The sequence below is a fragment of the Nestor notabilis genome, unplaced genomic scaffold (genome assembly GCF_000696875.1).
Source record: "Nestor notabilis isolate BGI_N333 unplaced genomic scaffold, ASM69687v1 scaffold2268, whole genome shotgun sequence".
Lineage (NCBI taxonomy): Eukaryota > Metazoa > Chordata > Aves > Psittaciformes > Psittacidae > Nestor > Nestor notabilis.
The window spans coordinates 55449-74984 of NW_009940385.1; the positions used below are offsets into that span (position 1 = coordinate 55449).

A 19536-nucleotide genomic window follows, 5' to 3' on the forward strand; every position below is an offset into this window, starting at 1 on the left:
TTTCATGTCTCCAAGCTAGTGAGAAAAAATATGGCTCTCTAAGAAGCAACCTTACTGTATGTAATAAATTCTGGGATTTTCTTTAAAGACATTATAGGTTCAGTACCTGGTTAAAAAGAAAATAATTAGAATTTTACGATGAAGTTGCATTATTAGGAATGTTATAAACTCATGTTTATGTAAAAAACACCTTTTTTTAAACTCTGAAAAACAACTTATGTTTGTCAAACATCATGCAAACATTAGCTCATTAGTGTAACTATTGTCTGTACCACCCTAAACCTACAGGAAATCTCAGTCGGACAGAATTGCATTTCTTTTTACCACACAGATCCTACGACGAGAACATCTCTCAGCTTTTACGTTAGTAATTTCTGCAAGGTATCTCACTAAGGTAACCTATTAGTTCCCTCTTGCAAAGCTTTCTTTGCTCAATTCCTAGCTGCCACTCAGAATGACAGGCATATTTGCATACGCTTTCCCTTTTCAGACAGCCTGAATTATAAGAGAAATATAAGACTTCAGATATTCATCCCCTGCCCCCTCAAATAATAGTCCTCCTCATGGAAAGGCACATGAACCAGAAGAAAGAAGCATCACAGTACACATAATAAACACACTAAGATCACATTTCTAACCTGGATACAAATCCAAAGAGTTTCAGGTGCTCAGAAGGGCTGGAAGGCATTGGATTCATCAAGTCCCGGATTCGTGCTATGCCAGCAATTCCAACTCCAACCACCACTGTCCCAAACATTTTGTTAATCTGGCCAAAGGAAAAAAAAGCAACATTTATTGTCTTTTAGCGGGGAGAGAAGCGTCTGGGAAGAGAGGAGGGAGGATGGATTACTCTTGAACCCTGCTTTCATACAGCCAGACCTTATTCAGATGTCAGCAACCAGCTAGCAGAGATGTGATGCTACAGGCTACTGAGCTCACTCACATCCCATTGAGATGTGGTCAAGCGGCTCAGGCTGTCCTAGAGCTGGTCTTGAGACTTGTATTTAACAGCTATGATATCACAGCTCCAGCACAAAGTTCTCCCTTTCTGTGAATAGAAGGCAGACTTCAAAAGTGAGACATTCTTCTATTTATATCACCATTTCCATGCTGGAAAGGAGCCAAAATGTTGTACAAACCCAGCAGAGCTTTATATAAACCCTGCTGACTTCCTGAGCATCTGCAGCACAGCCTGCCCTGGGCTGCCACACGGACATTCATAGTGCACGGCAGCATAGCTGGAATACTTTGGGACAGGAAGCAGAGAGCATCTTTTCTTCCCCTGTGTAACCACTGCCATGTCCTACAATGTCAAGATGCAACCAACCATCTGATAACTTGGTCAAGATGTTGGCTTGACATTTCCATGCATGAAGAAAGCTCTGCCATCTCTTTAATGACAAGCAGGCATGTCTTCAAGATTTATATCTCCCAAAAGTGCATTCTTGCCACAATTGCATCACAGGGAGGACGAGCCAGGAATTGCACTTGCTGGGCCACTGGTAATAAATTCTCCTGCTGGTTTTATGATTTGCCATTGATCTGCAAGAAGCACTAGGCAATTGCTGTAACCTTTCGGACCTGCACTGTTCCACCACCCTGAGGACCAGCAACACTTTGTACAGTAATTTTAAGACTTACAGGAAAACCATCCTAAAGCCAAGCCAAGTCAGCCCCACTGCATTTTTTGTTCCTTCCATCCTACTACAGCATCCCTTTAAACTCTGTTTCTTCTGTTTCAGTGTTCTCCTTCCTGCCACTGCCAATCCCTTCACCCGAATGAACTCTTTCAATCACTTCCATTACCTGGCTGCAGCCCTTCAAATCCTCCCAAGACTTAAATGGATAAAAGGACAACCCCACTTACTCCTCCTTGTGCCTCTTGTCTGACAAGATCACGGTGCAGCAGCACAACTGTAAGAGACTGTTCTGGCAGTGTTAGAGGTTGACAGCTGCTGGGAAATTACATCAACTGACACCAAGAAAAAAATTCATCAAAGAAATCACACGTCATTTGGATTTCATTTTTCCTATAAGCTCCTGCCTATGTAGATATCCCTGTCAATGCTGAACTCTGCTTACTTACATATACCAAAAGGGTACCAGGGTAAAACACACAGCAGTATCTTTAATATAAAAGAAGTGAGTGATATTGGAAGAGTTTTCTAGGGGAATTAGTGACATGTCATTACCAAATATTTGAGGTACAACGTGATGGCACTGCTCACCAGGAAAGAGATGTGTGAGGCTGAGAGAGCAAGGGGGAAAGGAGGGTAACATAAGCACACAACCCATTTTCACTTCCATCCACAGGCAGAGCCCTGGTCTGGGCTCTCAGTTACATTTGCTTTCTCTACAGCCGAAGAGACTTGAGTGTTGCAGAATGATCTCAGCTGGAAGGAGCCCCTCGAGGTCACCCGATCCAAACCCCACTCATTCACACCAGGGTCACACCAAGTTCTGACTGTCCCCACAGATGTGAATCTGGCAACCTCCCAGGGCCCTAGGTGCAGCCTTTGACCAACTTCACAGCAAGAACCACTTCTTAGTATCTACTCAGAATTCCCTTGTTCCCTTGTTGCTTTTTGCCATTTCAGTGCAACAAGCTACACTCTTGCTAATGTAGCCAAGGACATGGTTAGCCTCTTCTTTGCCAGAAGAGAATGCTGTGGACTGAGGTTCAACTTGTCCACCACCCTCTAGAGGGCATTTTCTGACTTTCCATACAGGCAGTCCTCAACCTGGTGCACAGGGTTACTCCACATTAGCCTCTGCTGAACTTCATGATGGTTCCTGTCTCCGTTTCTCCAGCCTTCCCAGGCATCAATGGTGTATTGACCACTCTCCCCAGTTTGATTTCATCCACAGACTTGCCAAAGCTGCACTCCATCCTATCGTCCAGGTGGTTAATAAACACATCTAAGAGTACTTGCCCTTTTCCAGTTACCAGGAACCTCTCCTGATTGCCAAGTGGCTTCACAGTGACATCAACCAAGTCCTTCAGCACCCTTGGATGTACCTTGTGAGGTGCCAGGGGCTGCTGTACATTCAATTAGCTCAAGAGCTATATCACTGTCTTCCGCTACTGTGGGTAATGCTAAATTCCTACAGACAACTGTTAGCAGACTCAGAAACCCAGGAAGTCTGAGGACAGACCTTTGCTAGTGAAAGCCACAGCAGAAAAAGGCATCAAGTACCTTTAATTTCCTTCACCTTGGCCCCACTGAGCTGCAGGCTCATATTTATTCAGCCTTCTCTTTGTTGCCAGCGTACCCAGAGAAACCTTTCCCATGGCTCATTTCAGCTTCAGCTGAGCTTTGCCTTTCCCAGCTTGGTTTGGCTATGCTTGCAGCACACTGGAGTGGGGCACCTCTGCTCTGGAGAGGTTGTCCCTGTAGATCAGCCTCAGCCCCTCTGACCCCCAGGGCAGTCTCCCATAGGATCTTGCCAAGCAGAGCCATCAAAAAGCCAGAGAAATGCTTTTCTGAAGTGTATGGTTGTAATTCTTTAAAGTTTAGAGTCATAAAGGGCTCCAGTGTGAATCAGGACCAGGTCAGCAGAGGTTCAGAAGCAGTCCAGCTTGAGAGTAGCTGATCACAGGCTTACTTTAAGTTCAGACATTTTCAAGGTTGCTGGAGTGTTAAGCTGCTAATATTTGCCTACTGCCTTTAGCAGGATTGGGAGTGGGAGTCACACAGCAGACAAATTCCCCTGAACCTCCTACAGTCATCTCATTTCCAAGAACTGTTTGTTTCTCTGGTGATCTGCTGACCTTCTTCTCCAATGAAGTGGAGAAGGTGGGGAGCAAACTACCTTCTTGCCATGAACAAAGAACATCTCTCAGCAGATGCTCGTGCTGCTGAACATCAACATTTTTGCCTCTCCTTTGAAAAAACTTTCCAAGTTTCACCTGATGACCTCCCCAGAAATCACATTTTAAGACAGGCGAGATGATTTCAACCTAAACCCAATAACTGTTCTGAGGCAACATGTTGTCATGGCAACCAGCCATTCGGTCCAGGTCAAGGTTTGCAGGCTAATACGGTATCCACACGGAAAGAGACAGCTGCTAAACGTACGCTACAGAGCCTTTGCTTTTGCACATAGTGAGGAGAAAAATCGCTATGCCTGCATCCCTGCTTGCAGCTTTTTATTACCCTCATTTTGCCCACACAACAAATCCTGCAGCTGCTCAGGGAGAAAAGTAAATTAGATGGTTTTTGGAACCAGGTAAGAGCAGAATAGAGAATACTCATCTGAGAGTCCAGATGAATATATGAAGATTTACTCCTTATTTCAAACCTTTGCATGAGGATAACAGTAATGGTTATCTTCCAAGTAGAAAACTGATGAAGGAGGAAGCCCAAGCCATAAACTACTGTGCCTGCCTTCCATGCCTTTTCCTTAAAATCAGTGATATTGGTTAAAACTTTAACAAAAAGATTTCAGAGGTATTTTCAAGCTGCTGAACCTTGACTCCTGATCGTACTGAAAAAAAATGTGCAGTAAGTGATATAACAGTGCATCAGCCAGTGTACAAAAGCATTTTGTCTACCTAAGTGGCTGTAGGAAAGCAAAGGGGCTGAGAAGATGAGAAAGGGATGTCCTTCATGCTTACAGATTGTGATTGAGGAGTGCCTCCCACCACCCAGCACCTACTGGCCTGGCCTGGTCGCAGGGAGCTCTGCCAGCCCCACCAAGGGTCCCCTCTGAACTGGGACATGGCTGGTGCCAACTGGTGCAGTAGCTCTTCCCTACTGATGGCCAGCACAAGGGGCTCCTCTCACCCAGGGAGAAAAGCCCAGCATGACAGAGAGGTAGAGATGAGAACGGCATCTACCTGAAGAGGATCATTTATCCTACACTGATTGTCCTATCACCCCTCTGCTCTCTGTTGAGATTTCTGTGGCTCTGCTGCTTATTTCCTTCATTGGACAGGTCTAGGCTAAAAACCAACCAACCAACCAAACAGCTCTATACTCAAGTATTCTTGCAAAATTTACAGTAAAACAGCAGCAAACCAAGCAATGGAGTATGCCCAAAGGGATCAGCCACCCAGCAAGTGTGTGCCTCCCCAGTGCAAACACAATGGGACTTCAGTCCCTACATCTTAAAACTGCTTACCCCACTGAGGTGAGCTTATGGGGAGCAAGGCTTACTTCTGCTCTGTGCAACATCACTTAAGGCCATGCAAAGCCAGTGCAGAGACGAGGTAAAAGGCAGAACTGAAGAATTATCTTCCCTTCAAGAAAATTTGTTATGGCATATCTAGACACGACAGGTTGAGAATGGGTATGTTCTCTCACAATACACAGAGAAGGTCAGTAAGCCTTGTGCATTGGCCCTGTAGTTTTCAAAGTCTCACTCCCACAGAGATGAACGAGTCACTCACATAAAATCAAAATATTTTGCAATTAATGTCACCTGCAATAGTGTAAGACTGATGTGGGAGGCTTTCCTGAAGCACTCCCAGCCTGGTCTTTTTAATCGTGCCACTTCAAGTGACTACTGGTTTACTGCCACAAGTATCTTAAGAGTAGTAGAAACCTTGCGGATGAGTACTTAATCTGAAAATACTTCTGTCAAGGTTAGTTCACTTTTGCATACTCAACAGTTGAACCATTTCATTCCCACAGTAATTTTTCAGCAATTCTCTCTCCAACACCCCCTTCTATACCTGTCAGATCTTTGCTTACATTAAATCTGTAACACTACCAAACCTGAGTGCTGACACATTGTCATTTCCTTCCTGCTGCTTAAAAATACACAATACAACCCCCCCCCACTCCTGACAGCCACCTCCCAGTACTCCAAAGAATAAAGTGGAACTCACATGGCCAAGTGCCCACAACTGAGACTGGGATTCCGGGGCAGCTACTGGGTAGACTGGGTGTCTGAGCCTGGCTGCTGGAGGGATCCACCTTGTCCAAACTTATATATATATTCTCACTAGCAGACCTTCATCCTGCTCAGCCAGAGAGGCTGCTGGTGCTGCCTGTGTTTCTGAGTGCTCTGTCTGTGATCTGTATGGCACGTGCATATACATGGTGTATGTGTGTGCTCTCTCTGTGTGGTGGCTGGGAATATGTTTTAAGCCTGGTTGAACCAGGGTCCATGATGCTGTACAGCCCTGTCCCTTTCGGGCTGTGTCAGCCTGATATTTTCCCCTAACATAACCGAGAATGGACTGAGGAATTTTCCCAGAGGTCTCTTTGAGGAGACTTATGGATTAAACATCATAGAAAATGTATCCCCTGTTACAGCAGCAAAGCCCTAAGTTGAGGGTTGCAGCATCTTCGAACAGAAGTTGTTAGGGGAACACTGGGCAGACAACAGCAGTCGCAACCTGGCAGAGGAGTGTTGGTACATGCTAGAGCCTGTGCCACCACATCTTACTCTCATTGTCTACTATTAGCAAGACACATCTGCCTGAAGCAGAGAAAGCTGGAGCTGAACAGTGTGGCTTTTGTCAGTGTTGTTTTTTAAAAGGGAAGAACTGCACAAATGCTCCAATTTAGCAGCCTATTCAAAGGCATAAATATCCTTTGTTCTGCAGAAAGCCATTTACTTGCTTTAACACCTGTATGTGCTGAAGTACCCTCCAGAAGAAGACCATACACAGGCTTCACTAATCCTAACTATAAGCAGGACTTGAAGGAAAAACAGAAATGAAGGCAAAGAAAATAATTGTTTGACTGCTAACACACTGGAGCGTGACTTTGTGGTTTTGCTCTGCCTTTGCTGCAACCAAGAGATAAAAGTACTCTTTATGCAAGAAAGAGACAGTCAGGAAAGCAACCGCGAACACTCTTCGTTATTTCTTTTTAAAACATTAATTGGCCATAAAATGAGAGCCAGAAGTTTTCTTGAAAACCTGCCAAGACCATTTACAGTCTCCACATTTCAGAGGAAAACAACAGCACAGAGAACTTGCAGAGCTACCACGTACATTTTCCTTGAGAGCTGTTTGTTAGTCTTCAGTATCACCCCCGACCCAGTGCCTCTCCATCTCCCATACTCATCACTCTGGCCATCACAACCCAGTCTCCTGGCAGGCGCACAGGCTCTGGTGAGCTATAACTTCAAGGCATCAGCTCTCGCAGAGATTTGCCAGCAGAAAACAGTCTCTCATCCTGACTGGCACCACTGTGCCTTGGAAATAGCCAGAATGGTCTTTTCTTCCCAACTTTCAAATGTGATTTGAACAATACACGTGCGTCATTTTACATTTATAGGCAGGCTTTCTGATTAAATTCTGGTTCTCCAGCTGGCTGCCAAAGCTGAAGTTGATGTAGTTATATTGAGATATGGCCAGATGCTGTGTTACAGCTGCCAAACAAGCACCTTTACTCTCTACAATGGGTGATTAATAATAAATGACTGCACTCATAACAGATATGCTGTCTCCAGCATTAATACTTCAGCAGAAAGAAAAACATTTTTAAAACACACTTTAGCAACCTAACTCTGCTGACTCCAGAGTCTGTAGTGGTCCCGACTCCCATTGCAGTAAGGCGGCTCTCCACAGCCTGCAACTCCATACTTGCAGCAAAAAACATCTCACAAAAGTAATATAAAACCACAAGAGGTGCTGGAAGAATCCAAAGATCTGGTTTTAATACATGACATATTCCAGCCTGCGGATGACTGAATCATAAGTGCTGTGACATACGTGCACAGGTATGAATGACCATTTCGTCCTGTTATCTGTCTGCAGTCACCCTTTATGGTTCAGATTTGGTTGCCAATGTGAAGAGGAAAAACAAAGGCAAATAACGCTTCTGAGATGGAGTCCCAGAGGTGTGCAGAGAAGCGAAGTTCTCAGTCAGGTTCATTTTGTTTGAAACTGAGAGCCAAATTACATTTTGATATACCTACACTGCTAAAGGCTGAAACTATCCAGGAAAGAACTGAGTCTGCTTTAGGGCACCTGAAAAAAAAGTAAGATGACATGAAGTGCTTCATTTTTTATTTCATATATATAAAAATATCTTCTTAAAATAAACCCAAAACCAACCCATTACTTCCAATGTTAAGTTTCCAGGAACTACTCAGGAGGGAATGACAGAGAGCTTTGTGAAACTTCTGGTAGATAAATAAACAACCCCATGTAACTGCAGCCTCATCACAGTTATTCTTAAACAAAAAGGCTGCTTGTACACAGCTAATTAGTATATGACTAGAGCAAAGAGAGTCACAAGAAGTCCCCAACATTTCTTTCCACAACATAGGCTTTAACGTACTATAACCATTTTTGAAAGTAGATTTGTCCCTGGCAATAGAAGAGTGTTTTAACAAGCAACTGTCAATTACTTTGGAGTGAAGTCCAGTTTTAGATGAGCACTCAGAATGAGCTATGGTATGGAGCTATCAGCAATTCACAGATCAGAGATTTCCATGGGATCAATCAATATTATTGCTCCAGTCTGTGTCTGAACACAGCCTGGAGAAAATAGCCCAGAGTAAAGCTAAAAATGGTACTGGCTCAAAGATGAAAAATAAAAAGGCATGATACACATTATCCACCACTCTTTTGAATTAATACTCATGTAAGCACTAAAGCTATCAAGAGTTGAACTCTGCCAACTCCCTGTGGACTGTGAACAATGTCCCCTGGCTTCCCTGCAGAACAATAAAGCCACCAGAGTAAAGTCTCCACATGGCTAAGCCACTGAACACTAACCACTGAGACTCTGCTTAAAGACCTATATGATAATAGACCTTACTGGTTTGTGCTGACTCTTACACTTCTCAAAACTGAGAGCTTTCCATATTAAAAATAAAACAGGAGGACTGCTCATCCATACCTGCATTTTTGGGGAAACTTTATTCGAAGCTAATCACAAGAGATGTAGCTGACAGGGCAGGGAACTGAGACATGCCAAATAATCTCCATGCATTCCCTTCCTTCCCTTCTGCTGCTCATTTTGTTTTCGCTGTGTCACCTACTGAGATAAGAGGCTCCTCCACATCACTTGAATGATTCGCAAGCGCTTTGCAGGTAAATTCTAAAGCAAGGAGAGGTTTACTAAGCCTTTGTGGTAATGAAAGTGATGATGAACAACTACAGATAGATGTTCTGAAATACCTTCTAAATTACTACATCTGCCCCTGAATTTGCCTGCCCATTACTGCAGTCTGTTCTACAAACACTTTCTTCGCCAGAGGGCCTGTTCCAGGGGTAGAAGGATTCCGGGTGGAGAAGGAACGTAAGCCACACATATACACCCCCAACTACTAGAAAGTTTATTACAAGCTCTAAAATAGATGTAAAATCCAGAGATATCCCAAGCCAGAAAGAGAGACCTAAAGGCTACCAAAGAACAAATTAGGCACAGATTCTTAACAACCTACACACTTGTACAATGACCAGGAGGCCAGCTTCAAGGTGCATTGAGAGCAAACGGGGTGGCAGGCACTACTTTTGCAGGCATCCCTGCAGAGGTAATGTTGGCCATAAAAGGGAGTTGGATCCGCTGCCTTCTTGATCTCTCTTGAACCTCGATCCAAAAAGTGCCAACTCATCCTGACGCAGGGGGTCAGCCTGCACCAGGAGGAGTGGCCCTGCCAGCTCCCTGCCGTGCACTCCCAACTCCAGGTGATCGGGGTGGTCCACCACGGACCAGTTTTTCCTGTGTTAGACCCATCCAACACAGGGCCTAATGAATGCAGAGCTGGGCTGAGCAGATGCAGGAAAGCTGTATTTCCAGACTATATTCTTACTTTCTCCCCCAAGTTTACTGGGTGACCTAAAGCAAGCAGATCATATCTCCTTTCCCTGTCAGTCCTCCCAGTTCCAGAACAGGGGAGATTTCTCTCTTCTGTAAAGCACTCTCAGACCTAGTGATGATAAGTGCAATGTAAGAAATAGGTATTATTACAACCTCTCTTCTTCACTGTAGGAAACCATACACAGATCAGACATCTAGAAAAGGTGGCTATAAGGAAGGTTTATATAGAAACATCTATATAAACCAATGCCATGCAACATGTGACACATTTTTTCTTTCCTTTCTCTTGCTGTTAAATTCATCTGAAACCCGAACCCTACAAGGAATTATATGCAGGCTTAACTTTAATCACAAGTAATCTCATTGATATCAATGAGAATGTTCCTACAAGCACACTGAGAAATAAGAGCTTTTGCTGTTTACTGTAATATTAGCAGGCACAAGAACAAAACACATCCAGCCACAAGTATGTTCTTTTAATATCTTTCTGGACTCAACCCAGTTGATGATACCTATCTTCCGGTCCACTAAAGGTCACTGCATCCCAGATCTGTAACAGGCTGACCTATTTTGAGAATTCCCCAAACAAAAAAAGCACTCCTGCTACATGCTGCACTCACCATAAAGGTATTGCTTACCATGGCTGATGAAACCCTCTGCCTCCGTTAGCATGATGCAACTCATACCACCAGAGGCCTGCCCCATACTCTCTTCAGAGCAAACAATATACATGTAAATTGCAGCTGGTCAGGCAAGCATACCTTTTTTTAAGCCAACTTTCTCTTCCTCCACCCCAGCAAAAATGTTTTTACCCTTCTAATATCAATTGAGAGTGATAGAAAGTTGGGGTTTTCTTTAATAACTAGATTGATAAAATCTGGGAAGTTGATAAAGTTTGGCATAACACTGTAATCCTAAAAATGATGCATGTGACAGCTAACACATCTGTCATTTTATCAGTGTACCACTACTCAGAAGGGCCTGAAAAATGTTATAGATGCTCTCTATTCCCGTTAAATTTGTGAAATATACCAATTTCAGCAATTGTTTGATTAAGAAAAAAATAGCTCTTGAATGAAGAATAACAATTGAGTTTACTCAAATCCTTTGTAACTTTATTGCTCAGTATTTTTCATGTTACTGGGCATCACAGTACTAAAGAATATACAGGCCAGCCACTAGCCAGCTCTCTCATGAAGAGTTAGTCAGCAATTCAATGTGATTTAGCAGTCCAGTACTCACGGCATGCTACTCATCTGTTAAAATTGTCCCAAGAAACCGAAAACACCTTTACCAAAATATCCGCCACTAGAGGGGGCATTTGGTATCCTACTTAAATCATACTGATAAGGAAGTTTATTAAAAAACAATAAGGTTACAGGAATGCTGTAAAACCTTATTTCCTGCGTTACGTCAACTGCACATAAGATTCTACACAAAGTTTTAGGATGGGCAATGCTTTCTTTGAGTATAACCAGACACGACGCAAAATCCACATCTCCCCTTCCGATTCCTAGGGCTACCCACACCAAACCCTGCAATTTCGACAAGCAGAGATGTAGTTTCATATGCCAAAAAAATAGCTAAATTATCCTCCAGTTTTGATTTGCCTGTACAGACAGACAGCTCTGAGCATGCCTAAACTGGAACCTTTAAGGGTGCCAACCTAGAGTCTGATACGCTTACGCTCAGGCTTGACAGACAAGTGAAAGAATGACCTACAAAATGGTTCCTATTTATAACTCTTCTGCCTCTTTACAGATCCACCATCACCAGACCTATTGTTCCAAAAATTCTCCAAAAGGACCTAAACAACTGCCATCAAGTTGGGTCCAACTGCAAGCAAAGCAAAAGATCCTACATGGTTCAAGCCACTCCAACAACTACTGATATTTTAAACATGTCTAAAGATAGATAAATATGTATGGCAACTCTTGGACATAGATGTGTAGTGAATACAAAACTCATTAAAAATTATAAACTTGATTGGGCCCACCCAGTGACATTAGCTGGAAAAGGATACAGGATGGATTGTGCCAGCATACTAGGGGCATCATAGGTTCTATGTTGTTAAATATTGTTGGTTTGGGACCAGTGAAACTGCTGGCAGCGCCTACAAAACTCATGGCCCATCTCTAAAATCTATGTGAAAATAACTATAATTGATGGGTAGGCTTAAAAAACCCTTTTACTTCTCACAATCTGTCTTCAAAGATGTGAAGCTGGAAGATTTTAGTGAAGCCGACTGCCTGCTCAGAGCAGTATTCTAAATGTGCAACCTATTCAGAAACAGCATGGCCACGTAACTGGGATAAAAGAACCCAGTACTGCTCTTTTCATTTCCTCTGCCAAGTGAATATGCTTAATGTGGACCAGTATTTTAGTTACACCAACTGTGGCTGAACAAGTGGATCATATCCCATCAAAGGCAGGATCGGCACAACCGCCTAACTTTGCAGTAACGAAAACAGCTGCTGCAAAGGTTCAGGAGCAGACAATACTCAGGCTGCTGGAAGAGGGAAATATTCCATGTAAAAAAGCTGGAAAAAGAACTGGATCGTGGAAGCAAGAGATTTCCATGAGTGAATAATCCTGTTTGAAACATAATACAGGCATTTTTCTCTCTTATCCAGATTTTACTAGAATATAGCAACTTCTTTTTTTTTCTGCAATATTTTGGTGAAATAACAGTTACTCTTTTAAAAGAACTTTGTCCCCACCTCAAGTTCATGTCCTTAACTGCACCATTCCTCTAAATGGGCAAAGAGGTCACTGAGTTCTGAAGATAGTGGCTGTACTGAACCACCACCGTCCTATGCTACCAATGGTAACATAAAAGTGATTTTAAAATGTAACAGCAACCCTGCTCATTACTTTATTCAGCCTTGCAGCTTTTTTAAACATCAGTCTAAATCCCTTCTCTTACCTTCAGCTACTGTAATTCAACAAACCATTTTGAGGTTCTGGGAAAGAAGCTCACTGTATAAGATTCATTTTGATTATTTAACCCATCCTCATCTCGGGCATGACTGCGGCATCTCCAAAAAAAAAATGGATTTCAGACAAATAAACCCTTTATCATTAGAAATGGAAAATAGACGGCATCCTACACTAATGCCATAAACACAAACTCTATACATGGGCACCTAAGTTGTCACTGCTTTATAGATACCTGCTTTGGATATCAGACAATCAATCTCCGTTCTTTCCTCCCATTATCAGACTTGTGTGCCTAAAGGTAGCAATGAAGCCTCAGCAGCTCCAAATACATAAATGACAACTGCCTTCAATGATCTTTCCTCTGAGTCTACTTGGGTCCATTGGCATTGTTTAGGATTAAACTGATCCAGAAAAAGAGTGTAACAGTGTGGTCAAACAATGGCTTGCGAGCCAGGCTTACAGGTCACAAGCCATTTGACTACACTTGCTGTCAGGCTGAATGGTTTTTCCTCCTACCACATGGATTTTACTCTGCAGTCTGGAATAGGAAACTTTATTCCAGATTGGCATATAAGCAAAAATAATGTCATATAGGGGCTGGGAATTAAAAATAATGAGAAAGCACGCTGTAAAGGAATGTATATTGAACTTCTTTTGATTAGAATGACAGAATGGTTTGGGTTAGAAGGGACCTTTAAAGATCATCTAGTACAATCCTCCTAACATGGGTGTGATATTTCCCTTTTGCCAGTCACTGGGGACTTAACCTGATTGCCATGACTTTTCGAATACAACGGAGAGTGACTTGGCAACTGCATCGGTTCTCCCTGCTCGTGATAACTCTTTCGATGAAAAACGGCCATCTCTGTCAGCATGGCAGCATGAGATCCCAAAAGCAAAAGATGAAGCATTGAAGCCTCATTGAGTAGTCATTTAACCAAAAAGAACTTAATCTCCAGGGTTATCACTACCTTTATGCTTCTTTAGGAGTTGATAACTTAGCAGCATCTAGGATAGGAGGACTTCCCCTCATGTGTTTCAAAAACAGGAACATTTTGTTTCTGGTATTACAGGCTATTTGATGCTGGAAAGGTACTGGCCAACTGACAAGGATGGCACTATGCTGCACTGGATGAGCAGCTCTTCTGAAAGGTGCTCTCTCAACTCAAATACATGAACGCAAGAAAACTGCTGACCTTGCATCTGGGGGAAACATGCCTCATGCATTTCCCTCGTGCAAAACTAAGTCTTCTTCAGAGCAAGCAGAGAATAAAAACCCTGTTCTCCATCTCTGTCCTCTTGAGAAAGCAGCATCCTTTCCGGTAGAGTCTTAACAGTAAAACGGGGCTCAGAGCAACCAGAGGATTACACTGCCACATTTCCTGCTCAGAGGGCAAGAGCAGAAAGGAAGTGAAAGCAGAACTGAAGCTCTTCTCCCTACTAGAACAGAGGACCAGCTGCCAACCAGCCGCTTCAAGCCCTGTTTATATTATCATATAATATGGATATTTTTACGGTTCTTTTGCTGTGTTTTCATTGTGCCAGGACCTGTCCAGGACAGTGAAGGACTGGGTTGGAAACACCTGTCAGAATAATGTTATTTTTAAACAAGCAGAATCATGTGAATGACCTGTTTGTTTTGAAAAGATTTATTCAACAGCCCTTAGTTTTAAGGTCTCATTACAGATGCCAGGCATATAAGAGCACACAGTATGTCTTACCTTTGTAAATACTGGGCTAAATGCAAGGATGGCTATACCACGCTTCACTATGCAAGTTAGTAAATGTAAAATAGATTTCAAAAAAACCCCTAAGTTTTGGTCAGCTGCTGCCATTTGAGAAGATTACAAAGAAGATTACATGGAAAACATGTTTCCTAGCGCAAACATTGTCAGCAGCCGCTGATACCAATTATTCTGACTTCTGGATGATGAAGCTCAGACATTTCAGGGCTGTTTCTAAGAGATACTGCACTCCAAGTTACTCAGACTGCAAATTCAAATACTCCGTACTTCTGGGGGAAAAACCCAAACCGAACCAGGCCTTTCAAAAATGAAAGCAGGTGAAGCCCATGGTCACCTCCAACGCCATAAGTGTACCACTCCCATTTACAGCCTCATCACCTAGTAGTCAATTGTCACCAGTGGAGAATTCATCTTTATCCTTTTCTGTAAGTTCCTCACAGATTTTTGCCACTAGAGAATCCTAGCTTTAGAAGAAGACAGAAGCCAGGAGTTAATTTCCCTTCTCCATCCAAATTAGTTTTATTAAACTTATTTAATGAGGACTAAAAAAAATAAACAAATAATAATCTCAGTCCTTTATACATTTGTATGTCACCCCTAAGCTCAGAGAGACCTACACAAGCACACTGATCCACTTCCAGCTGCATACAGTGCTGTTATGCCTAAATAATATCAGCAAATTATGCCAAAGACAAGTACAAGCAAGCCACTGCACTCTCAAAACTCATCACCAAACAACAGGCTAACCAGTCGTCTTTTGCTGATACGTGCTGGAGCCTGCAAAAGGCAGGAAATACTGATGAAAGGCTGTTCTCCCTAGCAACAGAAAGGTTCACAAAGCTTTGCAGCTTCTGGCATAGCTAAAAAACACCCATGGCGTTCCAAGTAGATTGACTGTAGTCCCAACTTTCTCCCTCATATCCTGTACCACTTCTTCCTCTTATTTACGGATTATTTAATAATTCCATGTTCTTTCTGGTAGCTTTCCTCTTCTCCCATTCACAGAACAAAGGTAATGACAAGACAATAAAGATCCCTTTCTGCCTACACATTTCACTAAGAAGGAAAGCTAATAACCACAGTAACATTACTTAAGCCATGAGAACGGCTTGCTGTATTAGCCAGTGTAGTTCAGCCTTTAATTTAGCACCTAGAATAGTTACTATAACAGGAACACTACTTGCCCCAAATAGAGTATATCTGGTTTATAATGCTAAACTGAGAAGAAAGAATGAACAAAAACAAAAAAAGGAGAAACTTCTTTTATGCTGTTGAACTCCTATTGTTAAAGTGGTAGATTGCACTCGTCTGGAGTAACAGGATTAGCAAATGCATTTATCTTTCCCAGTCAGGTGTGTTTTCTGCACTGCCTTCTAATTAGCACAGTAGAGCTTTGTCTGGGCTGCAAACATGAGTCTAGGGAATGTTTAAGTTCAGTTAAACAAAAAAACCAAAGCTCATTTTGCTTAGTAAAGAAGGAACAGGTCAAACGTATATTTATATTTTTATTGCAGTTGCACATAAAGTTACAAGATGTAAACCCAAAAGCTTGGCCTTACATGCTTGAGAACATTTTCCATGCTCAAGTCTAGCTCCAGAGAAGAAGGGCAGGCCCTCAGCAACCTTCATTCTGAGTTACAATAGGGCATGTATACATTCAAGTCTTGGGTTGTTTGGGAGCTTTTTACTACAGGATTAAGCTGCTAAGTGTCTTGGCTTTCAGACTGCTCTTCTTCCCTAAGCCCCATTCCCTCCCCTCCCTCAGTGAAGTAACCTGAAGTGCAGTAAGAGTATAATACAAGCTCTTTTACTACCCTGAGTGCTACCTGCAAGTTTCAGAAAGATCTATGGTTGCCTGAAAATTAGAGGTGAAAGAGTCATCCCTGGTCCTGCATATGTTGATTTTGCTGTATCACTGTGTCAAACACAGTAACTCCTTTCCTAGGGAGTTACTCTCCCACTGCAATCACTGCTTTATCACATCTATCCAAGCTCTTCCTGTTAGTTTCTCCACTTCTTTCCAGATGCAGTTTGTTTTTGTTTTTATCTCCTGTTGCCTGATTGCTGCTTACCTAGCCAAGGATGGCAGCACAGATGGAGCGTCAATGTACCACACCAGTGGTAATGGAAAATACCCACTGAAGATTCCTACAACAAATCCGCACAACATACAGTGCAATATCCTCTCTACAAGCCATATGAAACCAAGGTAACTTCAGAGTCATCATTAAAAAGCAAAAATGCCAACGTGCATTCCACTTCTGCATCTTACTGAAGTCCTGACATGAAAGTGTAAGAGGGGAAGCAATTCATGTTTTAATTTAAGAACTGATTGGTTAATTGATCTTCACTAGTTTTGACACAAACGGCTTATTTTCAGTGCAGAGATCAAAGTGGCCCTTTTCTCATCCTGTTCCCATCTGCTGAGCTTAAAAATGTTTGGTCCTTTGACATTTAACAGAGCTGAACATGATCTTTTGGGGTTGTTGGGGGATTTTGTGGGGGAAGTGAGGAACGGGTGTTGAAACATCCAGTGAGCACAATTTGGAAAATACTGAGGATGCTAAGAATAGGAAGTTGAAAACTACAAAGACTGATTTGCTTTTTTAGCTCTACAAAATAAGCGTTACCATTCATTTAAGGATAATGTAAACTATATTTCATTGACTCAAACTCCAGTTTCTTACAGTCACTCAATTCACTGTCTAGAGAAACTGCGAGGTTGATATTAGAAAAAAAGATTGTTAACCATGTGGATATGGAGGACACACAGGATACAAAGATAACTCAGGAGGACAAGTCCAGAATCATCAGCCGTCCAGTATAAGGGAAGTTCCCTGATCCAATAGTAGGAATCGTATCAATCACTAATATTTTACTATCAATTATTGAATATTTAAGTTGCATGCAGTGCTTGTGACAATAGTTTTTAGTAAGACTTTAACTAAGGCTTTCTTACATGTGCTTTCTTATATGTGAAAATAATCTTAAATATTTACAATTTTAAATATTTAGCTATTGCTCTTTATTTTAGGAAGATTAAACTTCAAGTTGGATTTATATTATTGAAACAGATTTGTGTTTATCGTCCCATTTATCAACACAAATGACAAGAAAGATGCTCAAACACTGCATTATTGATTGTTGACACAGTGTCATTCTGTGTTCACATGTGTAATCAGACAACCAACAGCTGAATGACTATCCTCATTGCAGGAAAATTAATTTGGCAAAGCAATGCAAAGAGTTTGATAAAAATGATTTTGCACAAAATCAGTTCAATAAACTGTTGCCCTAATTAACACTAGCTTGGTTTTTTGAACAAGCTCCAACACAGAAGTTCAGCACGATGCCAGGAGAGTTATATAAAGGCTGAGCCTGTCTTTTCTCTGTGTGTAGACTGAGCCATGATACATGGGGTTTTTAAGAGTTAAGAGATTGGTGGTAGCTGTGACTACAGCATAAAGTAATTACTAGTGAAGTGTCCACATGCTTTACACAATAATTCTGTACAATCGCCTTTCTCCCGCCAAAGGCTGTCTGGAATATGGCTCCACCACAGTTCTTTAAAAAAAGTAAGTATTCTCATCCCCACTTCACACATGGGTAAACTGAGGTACAGCAAGGTTAATGGTCTGCTGTTTCAGAAGGGGGTGTCAAACACCTGCAGTAAACATGGATTTTAACAGGATTCGGAGGAAGCTCAGCAATTCTGAAAACAAGCCCAGAAGACACTTTGTAGGAAAGGTTTCAAATGACCTTTCACACTTTCACCACACAGTGCTCTGGACACCTAATGATGCTGTTTGGCTGCTTCCATATCACTTACAAGCTAATACTCTGCTTCACTGCACCCTAGACATTCTTCCATACAAAAGACTTTTCCCTTTTTTCTCTCCCTCTCTCTGGTCCCCCCCTCCTGAGTGCTGGCCTCTCCCCTCTAGTGTGGTGGGTGTCTTTGGAGCAAGCTAGGACAACGTGACTTGCAGGACTCCCCCATTCCTTCACAACCGAGGGGGAAACACTAGTGGCAAGCAACCTTGGGAAGGGTGGAGGGGGGGGTCAGAAGATGAAAGCAGTGCTTCCAAATCCTAATTACAGTTAGCAGGGATTAAGTAATAGTCACTAACCTCTTCGGCTCACAGAGGAGAAACGTGATCCTGTTTAATTCTCCTCTGCTCCCTGCAGCTCCTTCTTATACAACGCTCTGCAGCTCCAGCATATCAATGTACTGCACGCACTGTCGCTATCATTGCAGCAACACCCCCTTGGCCGGGAATCCAATAAGGACACTATAGGGGCGGGCTATAGCCAGAAGCAGCTGCAGAAAGGCTGGTACAGGCAGCGGGGCTGGAAGCTGTCGCCTAGAGAACACCAAGAAAGCTGCACATGGCTAGCGAGGGGCTGACACTTCCCTAGGGACCTGTGCGAGACCCCAGGCACTAACTGGAGCCCAGTCATGAATGACTTGCAGACACAGGTATATCAGCAGTGCTTGTGTCCACCCAGCTGCATCCATAGGGTTTATGCTATAGGCTGAGCCTGTGCTCAGGAAATCGGGAGTTTCAGCAGAGCCAAGCAGACAGGATATCGTTCTGTGCCTGGCTGTGCCCAAGCTGACAGTATACGGAAAGGAGCTGCTGGGACAGCCCAGGCCATGTGTTACACAAGCTTTTACTCAACTGTCTCACTTCTTACAGGGATTGCTTCCTGGCCCAGAGCACACTGTGCTGAAGCACTAGCTTTTCCTTGGAGAGCCATATTTACCCAGATCTTACTCCCAGCCTCTTCGTTTCTTATCTACATGCAGCAGGACTTTAAGCTGCTTCTTTTAGGGCTTGGAAGATAAGAGGCTGCAAGGGTGCAGGTGTTTTCCTGCAGGCCAATAGTTCTTGCAATAAACAGTGTTTGAAATGGGTATGGTCCAAATTCCACAGATCAATCTATACCATGCTGATGTTGGATATTTACAGACTATAATAAAATCTACAACGGTGTCACACTGGGACAAAGGATCAAATTCTGTTCTCATCCACCTCAGACATAAACTAGAAATAACTCTGGAGAAACCAGTAACTATTTTCTTTTGCACCTGAGTGTGTTCAATTCAATCTGTTTCT

General features: G+C 42.6%; 1 protein-coding gene across 1 annotated transcript in view; it reads right to left on the reverse strand.

The window, feature by feature from the left end:
* The window catches only part of BLVRA (biliverdin reductase A), a 29147-nt gene extending 10504 nt beyond the window's left edge, over positions 1 to 18643 (reverse strand). Inside the window, exons 1-2 of the mRNA XM_010020307.1 lie at positions 18547 to 18643; positions 639 to 766 (exon numbers count right to left, since the gene is read on the reverse strand). Of these exons, the coding sequence (XP_010018609.1) occupies positions 639 to 757 (119 nt within the window). The 5' untranslated portion in view covers positions 758 to 766; positions 18547 to 18643. The remainder of the gene's footprint in view (positions 1 to 638; positions 767 to 18546) is intronic.
* Between the last annotated feature and the right edge of the window lie 893 nt (positions 18644 to 19536).